Source organism: Bos grunniens, chromosome 13 (genome assembly GCF_055505025.1).
Source record: "Bos grunniens cultivar Pamir isolate PY7600 chromosome 13, Bosgru_T2T1.0, whole genome shotgun sequence".
NCBI classification, from domain to species: domain Eukaryota; kingdom Metazoa; phylum Chordata; class Mammalia; order Artiodactyla; family Bovidae; genus Bos; species Bos grunniens.
The window spans coordinates 75,006,096-75,030,554 of NC_141177.1; the positions used below are offsets into that span (position 1 = coordinate 75,006,096).

The window sequence follows — 24,459 nt, forward strand, 5'->3', positions numbered from 1 at the left end:
TAAGAATATTATTAAATATATTTTTAAATCATGTAATACGGATTGTTGTTGCTGTTCAGTCGCTAAGTCATATCCAGCTTCTTGTGACCCCATGGACTGCAGCACTCCAGGCTTTCCCATCCTTCACTATCTCCTGCAGTTTGCTCAGATTCATGTCCATTGAGTCAATGATGCCATCCAACCATCTCATCCTCTGCCGCCCTCTTCTCCTTTTGCCGTCATATTTCCCAGCGTCAGGGTCTTTTGCAATGAATTGGCTCTCTGCATCAGGAGGCCAAAGTATTGTATGCGTGCATGCTAAGTTGCTTCAGTCGTGTCCAACTCTGTGCAACCCTATGGATAGCAGCCCACCAGGCTCCTCTGTCCACAGGATTCCCCAGGCAAGAATACTGGAATGGGTTGCCATTTCCTTCTCCTAAAGTATTGTATACACTATATTTATTTATAATTTTAATTTCCAGTAGTTTAAAATGACTTTCCTTGCATCTACAAGGTCTTCAGGTTAAGATTTCTTCTTGGTCCTGCATCTTCCTCATTCTTTGCATGTTGTTTGATAGTTTGCTGATTGAAAATATATGCTCCATCAAGTACAGCTAGCTGTAAAAGAACTTCTTCAGCAGAATCATTTTTCAGATTTAAATATAAAATTATGAGGTGTTCCCATCATTTATGAGAAAGGAAATTGTTTTTAAACTAAGAGCACACAGATTGTAGTAAAAAATATATATATATATATATATATATACTTTAAAGTTACATCAAAATCATTGTCTATTAATAGACAACCCATTTAGGAAAGGTAAAATTTCCACATTCAGCTTTTTTGAGAAGTTAGCTAAATTAACCAGTAGAGTTCCTACCACATTGAATAAACCCTAGACAGACTACAATGAATGTCAGTGAAGTTTGTTTTTCTTTTCATATTCTGCTTTGGCAGGAATTAACTGTGAAAATTACATGTTAGAAAAGGTTAATTTCAAAGACAATTTTACTTTACATGAGTATGTTACTAAAGGAATTAAGTATGGTTTTCATTGCAAATTTGGGAATAAGACAAAAGAAATTCTCTCTCAATGGCTAATGGATTTGTGATTTGCAATAATGAACACTGATTCACAAAAGGGCTTGGTGAATGCTGCCGTTCCCAGGAAACTTATCTTTTCCTCTTACCTGGGAAATTTAAGTATTTACTTTCAGTGAATTATTTGTACATAAACAGTTCCCTTTTCTACTAGTTAAAGAGGAAAGAGCTTAAAAAATAATGTTTACCAAGATACAACAAAGGTCTTTTTTTAAACACTGTGAAGAAATTAACATGTTTTTCAAAATCTGTCCTGTGGTTCTCTTTGTTAGTAGCTGTTCATTCATATCAGAATATTGTGGTCAAAATAGGTTTAAGAGATTTTATGTTAGAATTGAACAGGGTTTATTATTATCTTTTTAAAACTTTCAGAAAACTTACAAAGTCTATTTTTAATTTCCAGGAGGAGAATAGAGAATGCAGCATTTTCTTCACTTGTCTGATCAAGTAACCCTTGCAGATTGGTGTTCTAAGAACATACTTTGGAAAAACACTAAATCACTACATGTTTGCAAGTTTAAATAAAATTGCATCTCCCATCCTTATTTCATTAGGCTTTAGTCATCTATCCCCTGCTGCTCAGTATATATTATCAATCTGGACACTTCCCAAGTAAATGCCTTCTGTATCTGCTAAAAATAAAGAAGCACACTAATCAATGTTTAATTTTCCCCCTACTTGGAATCTTGTAGAATCTAAACAGCTCACTAAGTTTCATTGTTTAAATTAAATATTTTTAATCATAAAGTTTATACCTAAGAGAAAATGGGATATTTGCAATACAATTAGTAAAGTTTCCAGCAAAGTCAATATTAAACTTCCAACAAACTAGGGGACATTTTTAAAAGAAATACATCTGTCAACAGAGATACACCTGTGAAAGAAACCAAAGTAAAGGAACAAAGCTTGGGGAAGATATTTGAAAAATAATTATTTCTGTCTCAAAACCTTCTTGACTTGGATAAATCCAAAGAGAAATCCAGAGATTATAACCATGTGATTATTTTTCATTTTAAGGACATCCAAACTGTTTCCAGCTATCTGCAGGCTGCCAGATGTACAAACAGCACCATGTTAAAAATAAAATAGTGGCTACAGTTAAAAAGTAGTTCTGTTTTGACTACTTCAACCTAGAATTATAGATTAAAATATACTTTTAAGGGTTAAAGTCCATCAGCACAATTTTAACCATCTACCTTCTGCATATAGTATGCCAAGTCAGCAGGCACAAGAAAAGATCATGATGATTGGTAGCAATGCAAATATAATAGGTGGAATAGAATAGAGAGCCCTGAAAGAAACCCACAGGATGGTTAACTGATGTTTGACAAAGGAGAAAAGGCATACAATAGAGAAAGGATAGTCTTTTCAAAAAAATGGTGGTGGAACGACTGGACATCCACAGGCTAAAAAAGAATCTAGACACAGACTTTAAACCCTTCACAAAAATGAACTCAAAATGGACCACAGATCTCCATGCAAAATGCACAACTGTGAAACTCCTGGAAAACATAGGAAACTAGCTAGATAACCTCGGGTTTGAAGAGGACTTTTTTAGAATACAAGACCCCTGGTATGATCCATGGATGAAAGCACTGGTAAACTGGGCTTCATTAAAATTAAAAGCTCTGCACTGCAAAGACGCTGTCAAGAGAATGATAAGTCACAGTCTGGGAGGATATATTTGCAAAATACATATCTGAGAAAGAACTGTTAGCCAGAATATACAAAGAACATAAAACTCGACAATAAGAAAACACAATTAAAAAAAAAAAAGGTCAAAGACCTTAACAGATATCTCATCAAAGAAGATACACAGGTGGAAAATAAGCATATGAGAGATGCTTCACATCATATGTCATTAGAAAAACACAAATATAAACAATAGGATCCCAGCAAACACCTATTAGCCTAAGATTCAGAATTTTGACAACACCAAATGTTGGTGAGGATACGGAATAGAAAGAACTTCCATTCATTGCTGGTGGGAATTCACAATGGGACAGTCACTCCAAAAGACAGGTTTTTAAAAAAATTTTTTTGGCAAAACTAAACATACACTTGGGCAACCCACTCCAGTATTCTTGCCTGGAAAATCCATGGACAGTGGAGCCTGGTAGGCTACAGTCCATGGGGTCACAAAGAGTCAGACACAACTGAGTGGGTTCACTTTTTCTTTTAAACATACACTTACCATACAAAAAAGCAATTATGCTTTTTGGTATTTATTCAGAGGAACTGAAAACTTACGTCCTCACAAAGGTTTTATATATATACATATATATATGTGTGTGTGTGTGTGTATATAGGGCTTCCCTAGTGACTCAGACGGTAAAGCGTCTGTCTGCAATGAAGGAGACCCGGGTTCAATCCCTGGGTTAGGAAGATCCCCTGGAGAAGGAAATGGCAGCCCACTCCAGCATTCTTGCCTGGAAAATCCCATGGACTGCGGAGCCTGTCAGGCTACCATCCATGGGGTCGCAAAGAGTCAGACACTACTGAGTGACTTCAACTAAGAGGCCCTTCAGTAGATGAATGGATTTTGTGATACATCAAAACGATGGGCTACTATTCAGCACTAAAAAGAAATGAGCTCCATTGCTGCCTTGCAGGTAGGATCGTCAGTACTATTTTCCTAGATTCCACATATATGCATTAATATACAATATTTGTCTTTCTCTTTCTGACTCATTTCACTCTGTATAATAGGCTCCAGGCTTATCCACCTCATTAGAACTCACATGCATTCCTTTTCATAGTTGAGTAATACTCCGTTGTGTATATGTACCATGATGTATGATGCAGGGAACCCAAAGCTGCACTCTGACAACCTAGAGGGATGGGATGGGGAAGGAGGTAGGAGAGGGTTCAAGACAGAGGAGATGCATGTATACCTAATGCTGATTCCTCTTCATGTATGACAAAAATCATCACAATACTGTGAAGTAATTATCTTCTTGAAAAGAAGCCATGAAAAGAGCAACAGGAAACCTAAATGCATATTTTAAAGAAAAGAAACCAATGTAAAAAGGTTACTTACTGTTTGATTCAACCCATATGACAATTGGAAAAGGCAAAATTATAGAAACAATAAAAAGATCAGTGGTTGCCTAGTGGGGAAGGAGGGATGGACAGGCAGAGCACAGAGGTTTTTTAGGCCATGAAAATACTCTGTGTAATACTATACTTGTAGATACATATTATACGTCAGTCCAGACCCATATAAGGTAAAACATCAAAGTGAAACCTAATGTAAATTGTGGACTTTGATAACAAAGCACCGCTATAGATTCGTCAGTTGTTACAAACGAAACTCTGGTGAGGATGGTGTTGCTAATAGCAGAGGCTATGCATGAACGGAGGAAGAGAGAAATCTCTATCTCCCACTCAGGTTTGCTGTGAGCCTAAAAATCTGCTCTAAACAATAAAGCCTATTAAAATAAATAAACTACATTTACAGTTATTTCCCTGGGTGGGGAAGATCCCCTGGAGAAGGAAATGGCAACCCACTCCAGTATTCTTGCCTGGAGAATCCCATCCATATAAAGGGTTACATGATGAAAATATCTAGGTAAGTAACTTTATTCTCTTCTTTACATTGAGTAGTATATATGGATGTTTATTGGCTCCCTGTATCTTTTTTTTTTTTTTTTTTTTGTCCACACTGCAAGCCAGGCAGGTGGAATCTTAGTTCCCCAGGAACCTAAGACCAGGGATCGAACTCACACCCAGTGCATTAGAAGCGTGGAGTCTTAACCACTAGACCACCAGGGAAGTCCTCCTATTATCCTTTTGTTGTTGTTCTGGTAATAGCTATTACTTTTTGATTTGATACAAACCAATCACCACATCTCAAGTCATACTGGTAGGCTCAGGGTAGGGCATGTGACTTAAGTAGCTCAATTCAAGTAAATCTTAAGGCTTTTTAAGAACACTCCAAAGGATTCTCATTTTTTTCCCTAACCTTGAATCTGAGAGGTTTTGAACCTGGAGCTGCCATCCTGAACAAGCTGAAATGCTAACAGCCAGTGTGTAGTGGCTCAAAATAAAGTCAGTGTGGATAATAACACAATAGTGAAACTGTGGGTGCCGACTGCACAGTTTGAGTTTTGAATCCAGCTATAAACAGAGCCAGTCCTTCCGCTGGACTTAACCAACTGCTCGAGAAAATCAATTCCTATTCTTGCCTGAGCTTGTTCAAGTTGGATTTTCATCAGTTGTTTATAACTAGAAGATACATGAGATTTGAAGTCATTCTGTTCATTTTTCCAGCAAGATTGATTCCCACACATGCATGTGGAGAACTTTTGCTCAGATTAGTACAAAACTGTTTCCAAGTGCAGACTTTGGTAGCACTGAAAGGACACATACTTCTGACTGACCAATGTGGAACCATTCAGGGGAGGAGTTGATCAGAAGGTACTTGCCATCCTTCCCTACTTTTTTTTTTTTTTGGCCTGAGCTCTGTATTTGAGGATTCCTGGGAGAAGCCATGTCAAGGCTTCATTAAGGTATTTTTCTCTTTCCTCCCATGCTGTGATCATGACACAGTGACAGAAGAACAATGACCCTGATTGGGGGTTGGGGGGCTTTGCATTTTTGGATTCTAAAAGGTTAGTGTCCTCAAGCTCCAACTTTCTATTCATGAGACTTCAGCTAGACTGTTCTGATAACTTTAGTGTCACGCCTGCAGAGAATGACCAGGGCGTCTATGAAGTGTTCAGGGTGAAGCCACCTGAAGTTGCTTACCTTCTGGGAAAAACAGTACTGGTCAGCCAAGACCTCATGTGCTACCTCACATTCCCCAGCCTCCCTTGACGTTCAGTGGGAACCACATGACTGGATCTGGCCATGGTCAGGAGTATTATGAATCATTTCTAGACAAAACTCAAGGGCGTCCAGTCATTGGACTCCTCAATGGAGCCCCTGGAAGCTGTATTTTGAGATGGCAAGCATCACGAAGAAGTAGACCATTTTCAGTCTTGGTCCTTGAGTAACCATGTTGAGGGTACCCACTTGTTCACCACACAGTGAGAGCAACAGTGACTGCAGTCATGAAATGAAAAGATGTTTACTCCTTAGAAGGAAAGCTATGACAAATCTAGACAGTATATTAAAAAGCAAAGACATCACTTTGCTGACAAATGTCTGTCTAGTCAAAGCTACGGTTTTTCCAGTAGTCATGTATGGATGTGAGAGGTGGACCATAAAGAAGGCTGAGCACCAAAGAACTGATGCTTTTGAATTGTGCTTCTGGAGAAGACTCTTGAGAGTCTCTTGGACAGCAAGGAGATCAAACCAGTCTGTCCTAAAGGGAGTCAATCCTGAGTATTCATTGGAAGGACTGATGCTGAAGCTCCAACATTTTGGCCACCTGACACAAAGAGCTGACTCACTAGAAAAGATCCTAATGCTGGGAAAGATTGAAGGCAGGGGGAGAAGGGGGAAGCAGAGGATGAGATGGTTAGACAGCATCACTGACTCAACGGACATGCATTTGAGCAAACTGCTGCAGTCCATGGCGTCACAGAGAGTCGGACCTAGCAACTGCACAGCAATAAGAGGCATCCCTTCATGGATCACAGATGTCAATCATTCAGAGGAATCCAGGAAAAAAGGTAAGGCTTATGGGCAACGTTCCTGATTTAATCCCGAGAATGGTTTATATACTGTGGATACGTGCTTAGTCACTTCAGTATGTCTGACTCTTTGTAATCTCATGGACTGTAGCCCACCAGGCTCCTCTGTGCGTGAGATTGCCCGTGGCCTACAGTGGGTTGCCATGCCCTCCTCCAGGGGATCTTCCTGACCCAGGGATCGAACCCATATCCCCTGTATTGCAGGAGGGTTCTTTCCTGCTGAGCCACCAGGGAAGCCACACATTCTATGTGCCAGATGCTGGGCACCAGCGAGGCCATACCCAAGGCGTTAGTCCAGCCTCTTCAAGTAAACTCACCCCAGGTGAATACTTAGACACCCACACCAGCAGAGTGGATTATTCTGACTTTCCAACTACATGACCTAATTCTCCTTCTTTTCATAAATGAGAAAGAACACTGTTTTTCACATAACTCATAAAATGATAATAAAACCTTAAATACATTGTGCTTGCCATTCACTTATGAAAAAAATCCAAAAATCTACTTTAACTACGAAATCAAGTATTTTTAACTAGGTCCAATATATTTAAATACTTTCTGAAGAAAAACAGACCAGTTATTTAAAGAAGAGGATAAAATGCTGAACATGTATTTCTTTCAGTCATTAATCTGCTCAGTAAAGTAACAAAATAACTTAAAAAAAAAAACCTAGCTAGCTTCAGAATTTGTATTTATCTTTTTCCATGATGAGAGTAATTTGAGATAGAGGGCACAATTCTGTTTGTTGAACAGATAAGTGACAGTATTTTTATCTAATAGTGATATTGGGATAACTGGAAAGAAACAGTATAACTACGGTAGATTACTTGACAATTGCAATAAAACGGCTTTGAGAGTTAGAGACACACAGATAAATAGCTGGGGGTTTTGAGATAAGCTGGAGAGTGATGCTTATTCATAGAAATGATTAACTGAAGAGCATTTTGTTGGGTTAAACAAGCTGATATGATAACAGGGTAAACTGGTGGGAATGTCAGGAGGTGCTCTTTCTTTTGAGTGACAGGAAATGAGATGGTGTAGCAGAGTTACATGGAGGTGTAGACCTGGAAAAAGTACCCCCTCCCAAGCACGGATGTCCCAGTCACCATGAGTAAAATCATTTCCAAACTGGGGCTGTATTTCTTTTCATGAATGAGTAAATGGATAAGCACTGATTATATTATTTTAAAGAACCAACTGGGGTGATGTAATAACCCATTAAACTAATACTCTTTGTTTTCCTGTCTCCACCCTTCCTTTAAACAGATGTCTGTTTTAATAGCCTTAAAACATACTATTTTTCCATAGTCCTTTAGTGCTGAGTTGCTTTATTTAACAGAGGAGATGGATGAGGCTTCAGGGCTAATCAATGGGAAGAAAAAGATTATTATTCGGATTTGTAACTCCAAACATAGTGTGACTTGTATTATAGTAGACCACCAGCTTTTTGCCTTCGGACACTATTGAAAACAACAAGTCATACGCACAACTGACTTCCTGCTCAGCTCACAATTCTACTTTCTCTATCTCAAGAAACTAGACACAACAGTATCTCAGAGTTTGAAAGTGACTCACCCTGTTTGGTATTTTGTTTTATTGCCACAATAATTAACTCAGGTGAATGCACACACTTATCCCTTCAGACATTCCAAACCATTATCCACATAAGAACATTCTAGGAAGTAATCAGCGCACATCCATGAAGTCTGTGGTGCTTCATTCACAGTTATAACCATCTTTATAATTAAATCTGTGTATTCGATCTAAAAGTAACTTTAAATTGCTTCCCTGTTTACCTCTTTAGACCCTCAGAGATCTCAAGGGATTTATTTTCAGATGAATATCTGTATTTGAAATGCTTTCTGATGAAGATTGTCAGATTCATCTTAGTTACTAGAAAATCAAAAGGGTTTACAGCAGAACCTGGCAAGCAGTGATGTGGGGACCCTGGCACAGCTCCTGGTGGATGGTTGTTCCATACTATCTTTAATATACTGCATTTCAATTTTATTTTTTTAATCTTTTTACTTTTTTGATATAAATTTATTTATTTTAATTGGAGGCTAATTACTTTACAATACTGTATTGGTTTTGCCATACATCAACATGAATCCACCGTGGGTGTACATGTGTTAAAAGCAGCTGTGTGATATTCTAGATTAAAGGCTAACTGGACATGGCAATTAAATGCAATGGCTCCTGTACACTGGTGGAAAAACTTAGAGAGATTTGAAGATGAACTGTGGATTAGACAACAGTCTTGTATCGATTTTACCTTCCTGATAGTTTATTTAGAGTTCTGTACGAAAATACTTTTATAATACTGTGAAATAGTAAGGGATATTTAATATTTAAAGGTTAAGGGGCATGATGTGTACAACTTACTGTGAACTTGTTCAGAGGAAAATATAAGCAAATGCATATGCTATATATTTTATATATTTATTAAAATATATATTATACACATACATAGTATACATCTATATTGTACATATCTGTATCGTAAATCCACAGACATATGTACACACACATATGTGCATGTGTATACGCATAGCTCCATCTCTATATCCTGGTAAATGTCTACTGGAGTTCTCACCGCTGTTCCTGTGACTTTTCTGAAAGAGGGCAAGTATATTAAGATACAAAGTTAGGGGGAAAGCAGCCTCATGAAACTTTATTTTATTTTTACCTCAAATAACAATTTTGCAAGCATTCCTTATTGTTAGTCCTGTTCTTTTTTCCCACATTTTCTGACATGGTGCCTAAGAAGAACTGCCCCCTAACACGCTTTATGCTTCAAAAAAAAAAAAAAATTCTGAACAACAACAGTGGTTTTTAAACCTAGCTACAAAATATACTTACTACAAGTAACAGCGGTGCAATAAAAAAGATCGAAAGTGGGAAGTTGGAGAGAAATATATTTTTCAACTTGCAAATGACAGTGGGGAGGCATAGAATGCAGACTTTTTAAGCAGACATGAGTGTACAATCTTTTTCATCATGTAAAAATTCTATTTTTCCTAACACCTAACCAAAAAGTGACCTGCAGGCATTAGCTGTCAGAAAGATATCAGTGTTACACTGTGCGTAGCTACATAGACAGATAGTAACAAAAATGTGTGAGGGTTCTTAAACGCACTATCTGAAAGTGAGGCCGGTCTTGGGCTGGATTTTAATATACTTAGCCCAGTCATCTTCACTTTCACAGTAACGGTGATGGCAACTGACAGTGTAATTATCTTTCAAGGACTGACTGGTCTAAGAAATATTCTTCTAGCGTGTCACACACTGTTGATATTAAACTGGCGACATGAGAAACCATCTGGAAAAAATCTGGGCATAAGGAAGTTTAGGGGATCTAATCCAAGCTAGGTTTTGGCTGATTTACTTCAGTTCACTCAAATCTTATTTAATAACATGAAATAACACATACGGAAAAAAGAAAGGAAAATGCCATCCTTTGTTCCAGGCTTGATTAAATGGAATCATATGCAAGGAAAACCGTTTAAGGATCCCCTCATCCAAGGCTCTGCTTTCATTGATCATTTCATTCTCCCTGTTAGTAAGACAAACAATGTGCTCTATCCCTGTCTTTCAAACCACGTCTTTAAGAGGTTTTTATAGGCGTGTATTTCCTGCAAAGCACTAGCACAAGTGTGCAATAAAATATGTTATTTTATTCCTTTGATCGATTTCTACCATGCTCTGCCCACCCGTTTATCCTGCTAAGGATATACATTTTTCCTTTAAACCTGAAAAAAAGAGATTTTCATAGCTGTCTACTTAAGTGAAATATACTCTTTAATAGTTTTAATGCCAAGATAAATTATAGTCTTCCTTTTAAGATAACACTACAAATTCTTATTATGTCTAACGCTTACAAAGTGCATGTGAAATCTGAATGAAGCATGGAAAGTAGACAGATTTAGAGGCTTTCCTAGCCCATGATGGAGCAAAGTACCTATGTAGCATGACCTGATGGGACCAGGTATTAACACCCTGGACAAGGTGTAAGTCAAAGACAGAGGAAAAAGCGTCTTCTAGCTTCTGAGGGTGGGGAGTCTTTGAGAAGGAGCAGGGGAGGCTTGCACGGTTAGCCAGCCCAGTGCCTCTCAGGCTTCTCCATCTCTCTGACTGATGTGATAACAAGACATGTTAATATAAGGTGCATCTTTCCAATTCTCATTGCAAACACACGAGTGATACTGTGTTTAGGGCGTCAACCCCCCACCCTCACCCAGGAATCTGCATTTGTGTACAGTCACGCACGCAGACGTTATTGTCAGAGTCTGCTCGCCAGCCAGTCGTAGCACTAGCAGGAAAGGGACGCTGCCAGTTTTCTTCTGATTTCCTACACCCACCATGTCTGCATACTCTGATCAAGCTTTGCATGCTTCAATGCAAGTGTAAAATGAACTGTGGTATGTTATTAGTATCTGTCATTCTCTGTCACTGGCTCTCCCTAGCTTCATCTTAATGTACCAACTTCCTTTTTTAGACCCTTTCACCAACTGTGGCTTACTCATTTTATCTTATTCAACACAATTCCAAAGTCTTACTTTAATTTCCTCCATGAAGATAAATTTCCATCAGAGAACATATAGATAAAATACCGATTGCACATCAGCCTTACTCTGGAGCTATTTTTTCAAGCAGTGCCTTGTTAGGGCCTACCCTAAATAACATCTCAATGATTAAAGATTTCAGAAAAGTTGCTACTGCTTCAAACATTTAAAAAGAAAGAAATCACCTTTAAATCCAGAACATATGGTGATGAGCTCTAATAATAAGCCTACACACACACACACACACACACACAAATACCTTCCAACACTAATTCCCTTTTTGTCATGCATATATAATATCACAGAAAAGGGTATTTTGGAATCTCTAAGCTTAGATCTAGTTAAGAAAATATTAGGAAACCTGGAAAGTTTAAGTGTTCATAATCATAGCTGCTGGCAAGATATGTGGTGGAAAATGGAACTTTTCATACTAATTAACTGTGTGTTCACACATGGGTTTCATTTTCCACATCGCATACTAGAGGAAGGCCCCGTATCATACAGGGATCTGAAATCCCAGAGACAAAAGCAGCTGTCAAAGCTGTATGCAGTTGCTTCAATATGGAGATAGCTAGAAAGACACTCCAAACTGGGGATGATGGGGGAGGTGGGGCATTGTCACAATGGCACATGCTCAGTTGCTAAGTCATTTCTGACTCTTTTCAACCCCATGGACTTGTAGCCCACAGGATCCTCTGTCCATGGGATTTTCCAGGCAAGAATACTGGAGTGGGTTGCCATTTCCTCCTCCAGGGGATCTTCTTAACTCAGGGATCAAACTCACGTCTCCTTTGTCTACTGAGTCTCTTACATTGGCAGGCAAATTCTTTACCACTGAGCCACCTGGGAAGCCTTCTTGTTTACAATAGATAATACCAGTGGACATAATTATGCAAATTTAAATTCTTTACAAGAATAAGTTGTCCATCCATGCTAAACAGAAATATTCTATATTCAAAGCTTCATTACGATCATCTCTTCCCCAGTGGTAAGAGAGGGGTCGGTCCCTTCCAGGAATAAGTCAGGCCTGATTGTATGCTGACTCAGCATAACCTCGGCACACAAAGAAGCCAAGACTTTCCTGTTAGGAAAAGTACATGTGTCATTGTTGGAAGCTACTAAATAGTCTCTTGTTCAGCAAGGGATGTCCAGCAGAGATGTCGCCTTAGCTCGCAGCTCAGATAACACAGTGTTCTCTGTTCTTACTTTAATTCCCTCAGCATCCCCCAGAGTTCACACAGCTACAGAAGAAAAAGCAGACTCTCTTCACCACAGTGCAGCTTTCTAATGATAACTCCTAATAAATGACGTAGCACAAATGAAAGCCAAAGGCACTATCTGAAATTCTATACAAACATTTTTCCTTTCACATTTCTTCACTGACTCATTCATTCATTTTAAAAACGTGTGATTTTCACAACAGATAAGTGGCACTATCTTCTGGGTGGCAGATGAGATCCAAAAGGTATTGAGATCAGGTAGCATGGACAAGATCTAACCTATTATTTAATTTAACCCAGTGTTGCCGAGCAACATAAAGACACATGAAGTCAAAGCAGGAAATCACTCCATCCGGCCAGACTCTGACCATAGTGGGAAACTCAGCCATTAAACTGGTGCAATGACAACCTCACTACAGTTTGCTAGAAAAATTCCAAAAGTTGAAAAAATCTACCAATCTGGGGGGAAAAGGCTTTCTGTCTTCTTTCTGGTTCCTTTTCACATACTGTTGAAAAGTGGCACATCTAATTGCTTAACTCATGCTTATTCCAGTCAAATCCAAGCGAAAGTCAGCCAGATCTACTAACATTTTGAAGAACAGGATGTTTGGAGGAAGGAGGTAAAAATGCTGGAAACAGATGATTCTGAATGAAGTCACTGCCATGGCCTTCCATGCCTCAGGACAATCCCTGCCTCCAGGTCAGAAGCACAGACCCCAGTGTCCTCTGACCGCACTGAAATGAACACAGCCATTTCCTGGGACACAACCTCTTAGGAGCCTCCCGTTTTCTTTTTCTGGCAAATAACATAAGAGCTAATCTGTGACCTTTTAGATCTAGCCATCTTGGAAAATTGTTGACATGAATCATCTAGTTTATTCCTTGCCCTCTGTTCTACATGTTCTCCTTTTGTTTTAAACATAAACCAGGCTCATTTAAAGTAAAATTACTTGTCTAAGAATGAAAAACCAAAGACAAAGAAACTATTGACACGTTCAGAAAGATCATGGTCAGTCTTGATTGATCAGGTCACGTATTCAATAAGAACAACATTGATCACTGGTATTGTATTTCCTCTTTTGAATAATTGTGAATATATGATATCTGAAAGTGAAAGTTGTGCAGTTGTGTCTGACTCTTTGTGACCCCACGGACTATACAGCCCATGGAGTTGTCTAGGCTGGAACACTGGAGTCAGCAGCCTTTCCCTTCTCCAGGGGATCTTCCCAACCCAGGAATTGAACCAGGGTCTCCTGCATTACAGGTGGATTCCTTACCGACTGAGCTATTAAATACTGTTATCTGAAAATGATTGCATTTATTAATTCAATCTTATTTAAAGTACTAGAATCTTATAAAATAATTCTTATTTTCCTTATGTTACCTAAGAGGAAGGACCTAAGAATCAGAGATATTAAGAATTTGCTGAAGTTTCTTCAGGAAGTTTCTCAGGTAGAGCTAGGAGGCAAACTTGGATTTTTTTTTTTTTTAATCTGGCCACATCTCATGGCATGTGGGATCTTAGTTTCATGAACAGGAATTGAACCCATGTGCTGCATATTGGAAGCATGGAGTTTTAATACTGGACAACCAGAAAGTCCCAGATCTCCTCATTTTAATCCCACATGCAACCTCTTCCCTTCCACTGTTATCTAGCCAGCCACTAACCTGGGGAACAGGCATTAATAGTGAGACAACCTGGCTGTCTTTTTACACTGGAGGAGACTTCCATGGACTATTATTTCTTCAGTTTAAAAAACCTTGGAATTTGACACAGAAAGTGATTTGCATTATGCCTGTGATGTCCTCAGTTTTGATAAACTAAGTTAAACTAATTGCAGGTTGAGTATGATCACATATTACATTCATGTAACTTCCAAGCCATGCATCAGTTGAAAAATACAAATAGGGATTAGAACATTAGCTTCCTTATTGTGAAGACTGAACTGGGAAAGGCAGCTTAGCGGTAAGGCCAACACTCTGCCTCCCTATGGACGCCATGTTTATTCCTTGGGCCTCACAGATACTTAGAACTGGGTTTTCAGGACTCAAGCAGAGAACTTCATAGACAACTGGATATGCCTCGTCCCTTACCAAGCACTATGAGTAAAAGAGAAATGATCACAAATCAATCTTCTCCCATTGTTGATTTCACCCAACAAAGAAACATGGACTCATAGATGTTAGACTCTTGCTGTTAAATGAATCATTTCTCCTCTAGGGAAAGAAGCCAGAGGAAGACAGCGAATTCATTCAGCTCTTGTCCTAATTCTTCTAAGAGCTGGTGGAAGTTCTCATTTTATGGGGTGGCAAGAATGTGAGCAGTGGATGAGGAGATGGAGTGAATGGTTTCTCTGCAGATAAAAATCTACTTTTATCTTAAATGAGACTATGGTTTTCAACATTTTAACTAAAAAGTAATATCAGATCTATTTTATTCAATTAACATTTGTTTAATGCATTTAGTGATCTTATCCCAGAGATAGATTTAACTGGGACTATTATTTAATAGTTTTTATTAACTGCTGCCGCTGCTACTGTTGCTAAGTCGCTTCAGTCATGTCCGACTCTGTGCAACCCCAGAGACACAGCCCACCAGGCTCCCCCGTCCCTGGGATTCTCCAGGCAAGAACACTGGAGTGGGTTGCCATTTCCTTCTCCAATGCATCAAAGTGAAAAGTGAAAGTGAAGTCGCTCAGTCGTGTCCGACCCTCAGCGACCCCATGGACTGCAGCCCTCCAGGCTCCTCCATCCATGGGATTTTCCAGGCAAGAGTACTGGAGTGGGATGCCATTGCCTTCTCCCTTATTCAGTACTGATACCAAATAGATCTAAGCTCTTACCCCTACCTATTAACATGTGACAGTCAGTTCAAGAATATTTTTTTTTTATAATACAGCAAAGTAAAAATGTGTTTTTTGTATCATAAAATACTGAACGGTTTAGCTAAAGCATCTGAAATTATTGCCCCATTTGCAAAAATTCAACAAAATCTTGATTTTTGATAGTCACTTGAACAAGCCTTTACTTCATAAGAAAAACAAAAATAATGCTATAGGCTGTTTAGTAACATTAGTTGTGTGGGATATTTTTTTCAGTCTCAGAGTTAAAATACACTGGATCGGTTAGTGGTTTGTTTCCCTAACCGAAACTTCTGGAGATCAGCCAATAGGAAAAAGACACATGTTGCCAAAGAAGCATATTTCTTACACACTTTCAGATTCAAGGAAGAGCTCAGAAGATGAGGGAAAACAAAACAAAAAATAGCATAATGGAGTGAAATTACCACGTGCTGCAAATGGTGCCAAAAGAACTTTCTTCACCAAGAAGTGGCATCTTTGGAAGGCGTTTTAGTGACTGTTCTCGGTCAGCCACAGTGGAACGTAGAAGAAATGTCTCCCAATTTAAGGGCAGAAGGGTGGGAGCTGAGGTGGTAGGGCCCCCACAGCCGCAGGGAGATGGCTGAGGCAGTGGCATGGGGCGCATAGTTGGCAAGAGGTTAGCAGGGTAAACAGAGTGAAATCATCTGCTGGCATCTTTGGTGGGGGTGCACTAATCATTGGTTCTGTGGAGACAAAATGCACAGGATGCCCATGACAGTCTTGCTGACTTTGTGTCAGGAGCTAAAGAATTTCAGCTGAGAACAGCAGAAGACTAGCCTTGAGCATCTTACTTGTGATTCTTCCCATCATTTTGGTGTCTTAATGATGCTCAACACAGAGACTTGGGAACAGACTGCACGCCAGTGTCTGAACGGAACTCAGCAAAGTGCCCAGCACACACAGATTGATGACTGTAGGAGCCCGTCCCATTTGAAGTGTTTTCTGAATGGTTACTTTGTGAGGGAGGAGATGATGGCTCCTATTTGACATGGCTGGGGATGAGTACAGAGCACAATGGCTGTCCAACAACAGTCATCTGCTGGAGCTCAGTAAGACAAAATCCAAACAAATGGCTCAGCAACCAGGGGATGCACTCAAAACAGCTGTGCCAAATTAAGCCCGATCCCCCCCTACCACGCTGTGTTCCAGCATGAGCTCTGAAAGATAAAATCTGAGACTTCTTCAGAATGCTCTCCGTAGTAAACACATTTGACCACAACCGGGACAAGGTTTCCTCATAGCCCTTAGGCTTTGGTTGTCTGACTTGGCTGCTAGGGTTTCAGGCAACCAGAGATTTTTAAAGCTCTAGTCAGAAGATGAGTCAAAGGCCAGTGACAAGGTTCCTAAGTCACGAGGCAGGGAAAACCCAAAGATCAATCTTAGGGCATGCTGCTTTTGCTTCAGGTTTTTCTGTTTGTTGAGTCTTTTTTTTTTTTTTTAAACCAAAAGGAATGCTCTATTTCCCCCCCTTCTCTCTGTACCTGAGGCATAGCTTTTTTTCCCTCCATGCAATAGCTCACTAACAGAATCAAAGTGAGGGTCCTAAATGGGATCTCCTTATTCTAACCTGCATTTTGTAGCACCAAGCTGAATTTTACTAAGCAGAGTTGTACCTAAGGAAAACAGAATTGGTTTAAAGAATTTCAAAACTTGCCGCCTTGAAATAGAGCACCCTGGTGAATGTGATTTTTGAATGAAGAAATGCAAAGAAGAAAACTGCTGCAAGTTTTTTCTCTTAAAGCGAAATTACAATAAATGAATTAGCCCCTATTGTTTGCATGCGAATTTTGTTGTTACTCAGGATTGTCTAAGAGATACATTCATACCTGGATGATTGATCAGAGTTTGCTTTACTTGCAATGGTCAGACTTGAATGCCAAGATGATATGAGCCTTAGATAGGAGAGATTGAAACTCATGGAAAAAAAATCCCAAACAATAAATAAAGTTGGAAAAGCTAAGGGGAAGAGCCCTAGCCATTCTCTCTTCAAGCATCAAACTCACCATGTGGTCGGAATTCAAGTTCCCCAGCTGAAGTCAATCACTGCTAATCAAGAGAAAGAAGTCGGAACAGACTGAGGGTCCACTGACCAGAAATAAACTCCACAATGTACTCAGTTTATAACATTTGTTCTCAATAATGAAACTGTAATCACGTGAAACACAGAAACAGGGACAGTGATTCTGTTTGGTAATACCTCCCAAATGTGTTTCTTGGTTTTGAAAGATGAATAGTTAGCACAGTCAGCCATGTGAAGTGCACTGTGGTATACATGAACTATAGTTCAAGTGGGTCTCTTCCCATGGTTTTGTCTTTGAAGAAGAACCCCGCTACTATAAAGAATGCACGCCATCTCACCAAAAATGTTTTAGAGAGTATGTGGTAGATCACTGGTTAGAAGTAACCGGGCACCAGGAATGCCCAGAGGTTATTTTATCTCTGAGTAGACAGCTTCAGTTTAAGCAAAGGTTTCAGGGGTAAAAAAAAAAATAAGACAGATGTCCTCGTATAAATCAAGAGATCCTTGATTCTTTAAGTAAACGCAGTGCCCCAAATCCATCATTTATATTGGAGTAACCAGCATTCCGGAAACACATACCGTGAGCGAGCAAGCGAACGAGCCTCCAGCACTACCCTGCACTCTGAGAAGCCAGAAGGTTTAATCCCCAAATAGATTAAACTAGACAGATGGATAAAACTGTTTACAATGTTCCCAGAATGGCTGTTTTTGTGATATGCCTCAAAGAGGACACAGATGCATATGACCCATTTTAATTTTCCTTCTCTAAGCCTCTCTGCTTCACTGAGCCAGGCAGGGTTCAGAAGCAGGTTTGAATAAGTCAGGAATGCATGAGTTCCAGGGAGCCCCATTTATGACCTGAGAGAGATGAAGATCAGGGCAATGAATCCTGAGTAAACTACCTTCAAACCAAATAAACATGTTCTTCATTGGAAGATTATGCCAAGCCATAAATGTCACACACATTCAATCGCAGTTAATTTACAGTTATTTCTAATGTCAAATTTTCTTGATAAGTGGGACAAGCTCAGAGTATAAATTTAAAAATTCATTGTCCCAACTGTCAACCTCTTACCTGTTCCTTTAGACTTTTCAGTGATCTGTTTCAGACTAGCAAAGGGCAGAACCAATTCATCACTCCCTGTGATCAACAGTTACAAGTATGTGCCCCCTTTTTTTTTTTCCTGGAAAATACTACATTGTTCTGGAAGAAGGGCTTTTTAAAAGTATATTAAACGGTATTGATAAAACCATAAACTAGTTATAGGAAGACAGGTAAATGAAAATGTCTATTCAGGTAGCAATCTACAAGCAGGGCAATTTTCAAATCCCAGTAAAGCTCTTCCATCTTCCTGTTCCAAAACAGGGATAAAAGTAGATAGAATTAGTCAGGATTCTGATCTGGAAATAAGAAGTGGGAGAACAGGAGAGCTGATACAGGGAGATTGAAAGGGCTCTTGGCATGTAACCTTCCACCCTCTGCCACCTCTCACTTTTTCCTCACCCTCCCCACACTTCCCCCTTCCTCCATTGATTCACACACTCACAGCTCTTAACGCTTCCTGTCTTTAGAGACTGGATATATCTTAACCCCAGCCGTATAACAAGAATAACTTGAATCCCACTGGCACACAAACAGCTTCTGCATTTTAGTGGCAATGCTACAAGAAGCGTGGATTTCTCTTGAAGATTTGTATAGTCTGAAATGAATAAAAGATAAGAAGTTTGTGAGCACGGCCATGGGGTTCATGAGATTAGTATTCAGGTGGCTGTTTATTCCCTCCAAGGCTAAACAGCTAAAGTCATTTCCTTCCAAACAAAGGTCTTTTAGGACATTTTTATTCAGCATTCAGAATGTAAATGCATGCCTTCTTTAAATGGCCAAGCTTGCTACTTCAGCTCCATTTAACCTTCTTACCCTTCCTCACATCTCTGAAAGAAGCAATTTCAAAATAATAAACTGCACCTCAAGGGCTATAATCAATTTCATTAAACTATTCCAACATAAAACTATTCTAAGCACACAAGTTAAATAATCATGTTTTGTTAAAGAAAATTATTATTATATAGGTTTGGTTTTGTGTTTGTTATTTTTGCCAGATGGGACTACCATGATTTACAGTTTCTGGTGTTAAAAATAAGATCTGATAGAAAAATTAACATATTATACTAAATTTTCATCTTATTTGAAATATATTCATACTTGCAAGGCTATAAATGACCTAGCTATATTTAAGTGATACATTTTAAATCTTTTCTTTTCCATAAATAGTTCTTTTTAGACCTATATGGACAGAAGGAATTGTTACATACAACTTCAGTGAAAATTCTTTTCTTCTTTCAGCACCACCCTCAAGTGAATTCCTTTCTCTTTACCTTCACCCCTGAGTTCACTGCTCCTCCTGTGGTCCCAACTTGGACAGCCCTGTGGTGGTCAGAACCCTGCATGTTATCAGCACCATCTCCCCCTCCCCACTGCTCATATCCAACAAGCGCCAAGATTTATCCATTTGATCTCCTAGTCTCTTTCCAGCCCAGCCACATCTCCACTGCCACTCGCAGATCTGGGTCTCCATCAATATGCATGTAGATTATAGTGCAGTGCTAATTGACTTTTCTGAGCGCTACTTTGCTGGCTCTGATTCATTCCTCGTGATGCCTGCAGAAGGGACATGTGAAACTGCTCATCTGCTTCTGTCCCTCCAATGCCAAAAATGTGGAGTCTCCTGTAACTTGGGATAAACTCCCCACTCCTAGACGTAGTATGCAAGGTCACTACCCAGCTCTTTCGTCTAATTTACTCATCACCTTGATCATTGATCATTTTCGCTCTACCTTAAATCTAACTCATTCTTGAATATATTTCTTCTTACTCAATAAATATTTCTGAAATACCTATTGTGTTCCAGGTTTTGTAATGGAGTTTGAGAGACAGGGATAAACAAAGACAGTCTTTTTGACACCATGCAAACCTCATGATTGCACTCATCTCACACACTAGTAAAGTAATGCTCACAATTCTCCAAGCCAGACTTCAGCAATACGTGAACCATGAACTTCCAGATATTCAAGCTGGTTTTAGAAAAGGCAGAGGAACCAGATATGAAATTGCCAACACCTGCTGGATCATCAAAAAAGCAAGAGAGTTCCAGAAAAACATCTATTTCTGCTTTATTGACTATACCAAAGCCTTTGACTGTGTGGATCACAATAAACGGTGGACAATTCTGAAAGAGATGGGAATACCAGACCACCTGACCTGCCTCTTGAGAAACCTGTATGCAGGTCAGGAAGCATAGCTAGAACTGGACATGGAACAACAGACTGGATCCAAAGAGGAAAAGGAGTATGTCAAGGATATATATTGTCACCCTGCTTATTTAACTTATATGCAGAATACATCATGAGAAACGCTGGGCTGGAAGAAGCACAAGCTGGAATCAAGATTGCCAGGAGAAATATCAATAACCTCAGATATGCAAATGACACCACCCTTATGGCAGAAAGTGAAGAGGAACTCAAAAGCCTCTTGATGAAAGTGAAAGAGGAGAGTGAAAAAGTTGGCTTAAAGCTCAACATTCAGAAAATGAAGATCATGGCATCTGGTCCCATCACTTCATGAGAAATAGTGGAAACAGTGTCAGACTTTATTTTTCGGGGCTTCAAAATCACTGCAGATGGTGATTGCAGCCATGAAATTAAAAGACACTTACTCTTTGGAAGGAAAGTTATGCCCAACCTAGACAGCATATTCAAAAGCAGAGACATTACTTTGCCAACAAAGGTCCGTCTAGTCAAGGCTATGGTTTTTCCAGTGGTCATGTATGGATATGAGAGTTGGACTGTGAAGAAAGCTGAGTGCCGAAGAATTGATGCTTTTGAACTGTGGTGTTGGAGAAGACTCTTGAGAGTCCCTTGGACTGCAAGGAGATCCAACCAGTCCATCCTAAAGGAGATCAGCCCTGGGATTTCTTTGGAAGGAATGATGCTAAAGCTGAAACTCCAGTACTTCGGCCACCTCATGCGAAGAGTTGACTCATTGGAAAAGACTCTGATGCTGGGAGGGATTGTGGGCAGGAGGAAAAGGGGACGACAGAGGATGAGATGGCTGGATGGCATCACCAACTCGATGGACATGAGTTTGAGTGAACTCCGGGAGCTGGTGATAGACAGGGAGGCCTGGCGTGCTGCGATTCATGGGGTTGCAAAGAGTCGGACACAACTGAGTGACTGAACTGAACTGAACTGAATCTTTCAGTAACAAGACTTCTACCACAGTGTGTTCCAGCCCACACAGTAATTGACTGTTAATCTATATTACAACTAAAGTCATTCTACAATGGAGAAGCTTGGCTACATTTATTTAGCTTACTCTTGTGTTCTCAGCCCATAGCAGAAAGCTTGGCATACAGCAGACATTCCAGAGACATTCCAGGGTTAATAATAAATTAACCTGTATTTACACAATAAATTCAATTGTTTATTAAAATAAGGGTAATATTGTTAGATCAGAACATAATATTGTTATGGTAGAAATTTAAGAAGAACTAAAGAGCCTCTTGATGAAAGTGAAAGTGGAGAGTGAAAAAGTTGGCTTGAAGCTCAATGTTTAGTAAACTAAGATCATGGCATCCAGTCCCAACACTTCATGGAAAATAGATGGGGAAACAGTGGAAACAGTGACAGACTATTTTCTTGGACTCAAAAATCACTGCAGATGGTGACTGCAGCCATGAAATAAAAAGATGCTTACTCCTTGGAAGGAAAGTTATGACCAACCTAGACAGCATATTAAAAAGCAGAGATATTACTTTGCCAACAAAGGTTCGTCTAGTCAAGGCTATGGTTTTTCCAGTAATCATGTATGGATGTGAGAGTCGGACTATAAAGAAAGCTGAGCACCGAAGAATTGATGCTTTTGAACTGTGCTACTGGAGAAGACTCTTGGGAGTCCCTTGAACTGCAAGGAGATCCATTCAGTCCATCCTAAAGGAGATCAATCCTGAGTGTGCACTGGAAGGACTGATGTTGAAGCTGAAACTCCAATACTTTGGCCACCTGATGAGAAGAGCTGACTCACTGGAAAAGACCCCGATGCTGGGAAAGATTGAAAGCAGGAGGAGAAAGGGGAGAGGGTGAGATGGTTGGATGGCATCACTGACTCAATGGATGTAAGTTTGGATAAACTCTGGGAGTTGGTGATGGACAGGGAGGCCTGGTGTCCTGCAGTCCATGGGGTTGTAGAGAGTCAGACACGACTGAATGACTGAACTGAACTGATTGTTAGATCAAAACCAGATAATTTCTTATACATCTTCCCAAGGCGAAGTCCATTTCCAACAAGATATAATAGTTCTCTAGAACTTTTTGGATCTTTGAACAGTTCCCCCCAAAACAGACTCTGAGACAAAGCCTTCAGATCAGATCAGATCAGTTGCTCAGTCGTGTCCGCCTCTTTGCGACCCCATGAATCGCAGCACGCCAGGCCTCCCTGTCCATCACCAACTCCCGGAGTTCACTGAGACTCACGTCCATCAAGTCAGGGATGCCATCCAGCCATCTCATCCTCTGTCGTCCCCTTCTCCTCTTGCTCCCAATCCCTCCCAGCATCAGAGTCTTTTCCAATGAGTCAACTCTTCGCATGAGGTGGCCGAAGTACTGGAGTTTCAGCTTTAGCATCATTCCTTCCAAAGAAATCCCAGGGCTGATCTCCTTTAGGATGGACTGGTTGGATCTCCTTGCAGTCCAAGGGACTCTCAAGAGTCTTCTCCAACACCACAGTTCAAAAGCATCAATTCTTCGGCGCTCAGCCTTCTTCACAATCCAACTCTCACATCCATACATGACCACAGGAAAAATCATAGCCTTGACTAGACAGACCTTTGTTGGCAAAGTAATGTCTCTGCTTTTGAATATGCTGTCTAGGTTGGTCATAACTTTTCTTCCAAGGAGTAAGAGTCTTTTAAGTTCATGGCTGCAGTCACCATCTGTAGTGACTTTGGAGCCCAGAAAAATAAAGTCTGACACTGTTTCCACTGTTTCCCCATCTATTTCCCATGAAGTGATGGGACCGGATGCCATGATCTTCATTTTCTGAATGTTGAGCTTTAAGCCAACTTTTTCACTCTTCTCTTTCACTTTCATCAAGAGGCTTTTGAGTTCCTCTTCACTTTCTGCCATAAGGATGGTGTCATCTGCATATCTGAGGTTATTGATATTTCTCCCGGCAATCTTGATTCCAGTTTGTGTTTTTCCAGTCCAGCTTTTCTCATGATGTACTCTGCATCTAAGTTAAATAAGCAGGGTGACAATATACAGCCTTGACAAACTCCTTTTCCTATTTGGAACCAGTCTGTTGTTCCATGTCCAGTTCTAACTGTTGCTTCCTGACCTGCATACAAATTTCTCAAGAGGCAGATCAGGTGGTCTGGTATTCCAATCTCTTTCAGAATTTTAGATGTAGTTAATTTCAGCAGTGATTGTAGAAAGTACAAGAAAGTAGGAAATGAGATAGAGAAGGTAAAAGCCCAATAAAGCAGTATTAATGAGTTGATTGGGAGAAGGAAATGGCAGCCCACTCCAGTATTTTTGCCTGGAGAATCCCAGGGACAGAGGAGCCTGGTGGGCTGCCTTCTATGGGGTCACACAGAGTCGGACACGACTGAAGCGACTTAGCAGCAGCAGCAATGAGTTGGTTACCAGGGTGAGCAATGGCTACCTTCTGAGGAAGTGCACAGGACACTCCCAGAACCATCTAAGAGAAGGGCTGAGATGCCAGACTATTTATTCATTGATTTCTATCCCTTACTGGTTAAGGGATGACCTTGGAGGCATTAAATTCTTATCATGTCTAAGCTACCTTTCACTCAGACTGAGGAAAACTCCCATATCACAGGAGAATTCCCTGGAAAAGTAAGCAAGGAGATGGAGGCATTTGAGATGGGAAGCTGTCTGAATATACAGGAACTGTCCAGTAGGGCCCAGGTAAACTGAGAGCTCGGCTATAGGCACACAGAGTATGCAGCGTCTACTAAGCACACTTAACACGGTGT

At 40.0% G+C, this 24,459-nt stretch overlaps 1 protein-coding gene across 6 annotated transcripts in view; it reads right to left on the reverse strand.

Annotated features, from left to right (window-relative positions):
• The window catches only part of MACROD2 (mono-ADP ribosylhydrolase 2), a 2,315,241-nt gene that overhangs the window by 534,490 nt on the left and 1,756,292 nt on the right, over positions 1-24,459 (reverse strand). The window contains exon 9 of one of the 6 annotated variants that reach the window (XM_086335017.1): positions 5,678-9,335. The exons of the other annotated variants lie outside the window; for them this stretch is intronic. Within the exon in view, the coding sequence (XP_086191143.1) occupies positions 9,201-9,335 (135 nt within the window). The 3' untranslated portion in view covers positions 5,678-9,200. Of the gene's footprint in view, positions 1-5,677; positions 9,336-24,459 lie in introns of those variants that run through there. 6 annotated transcript variants of the gene reach the window in all.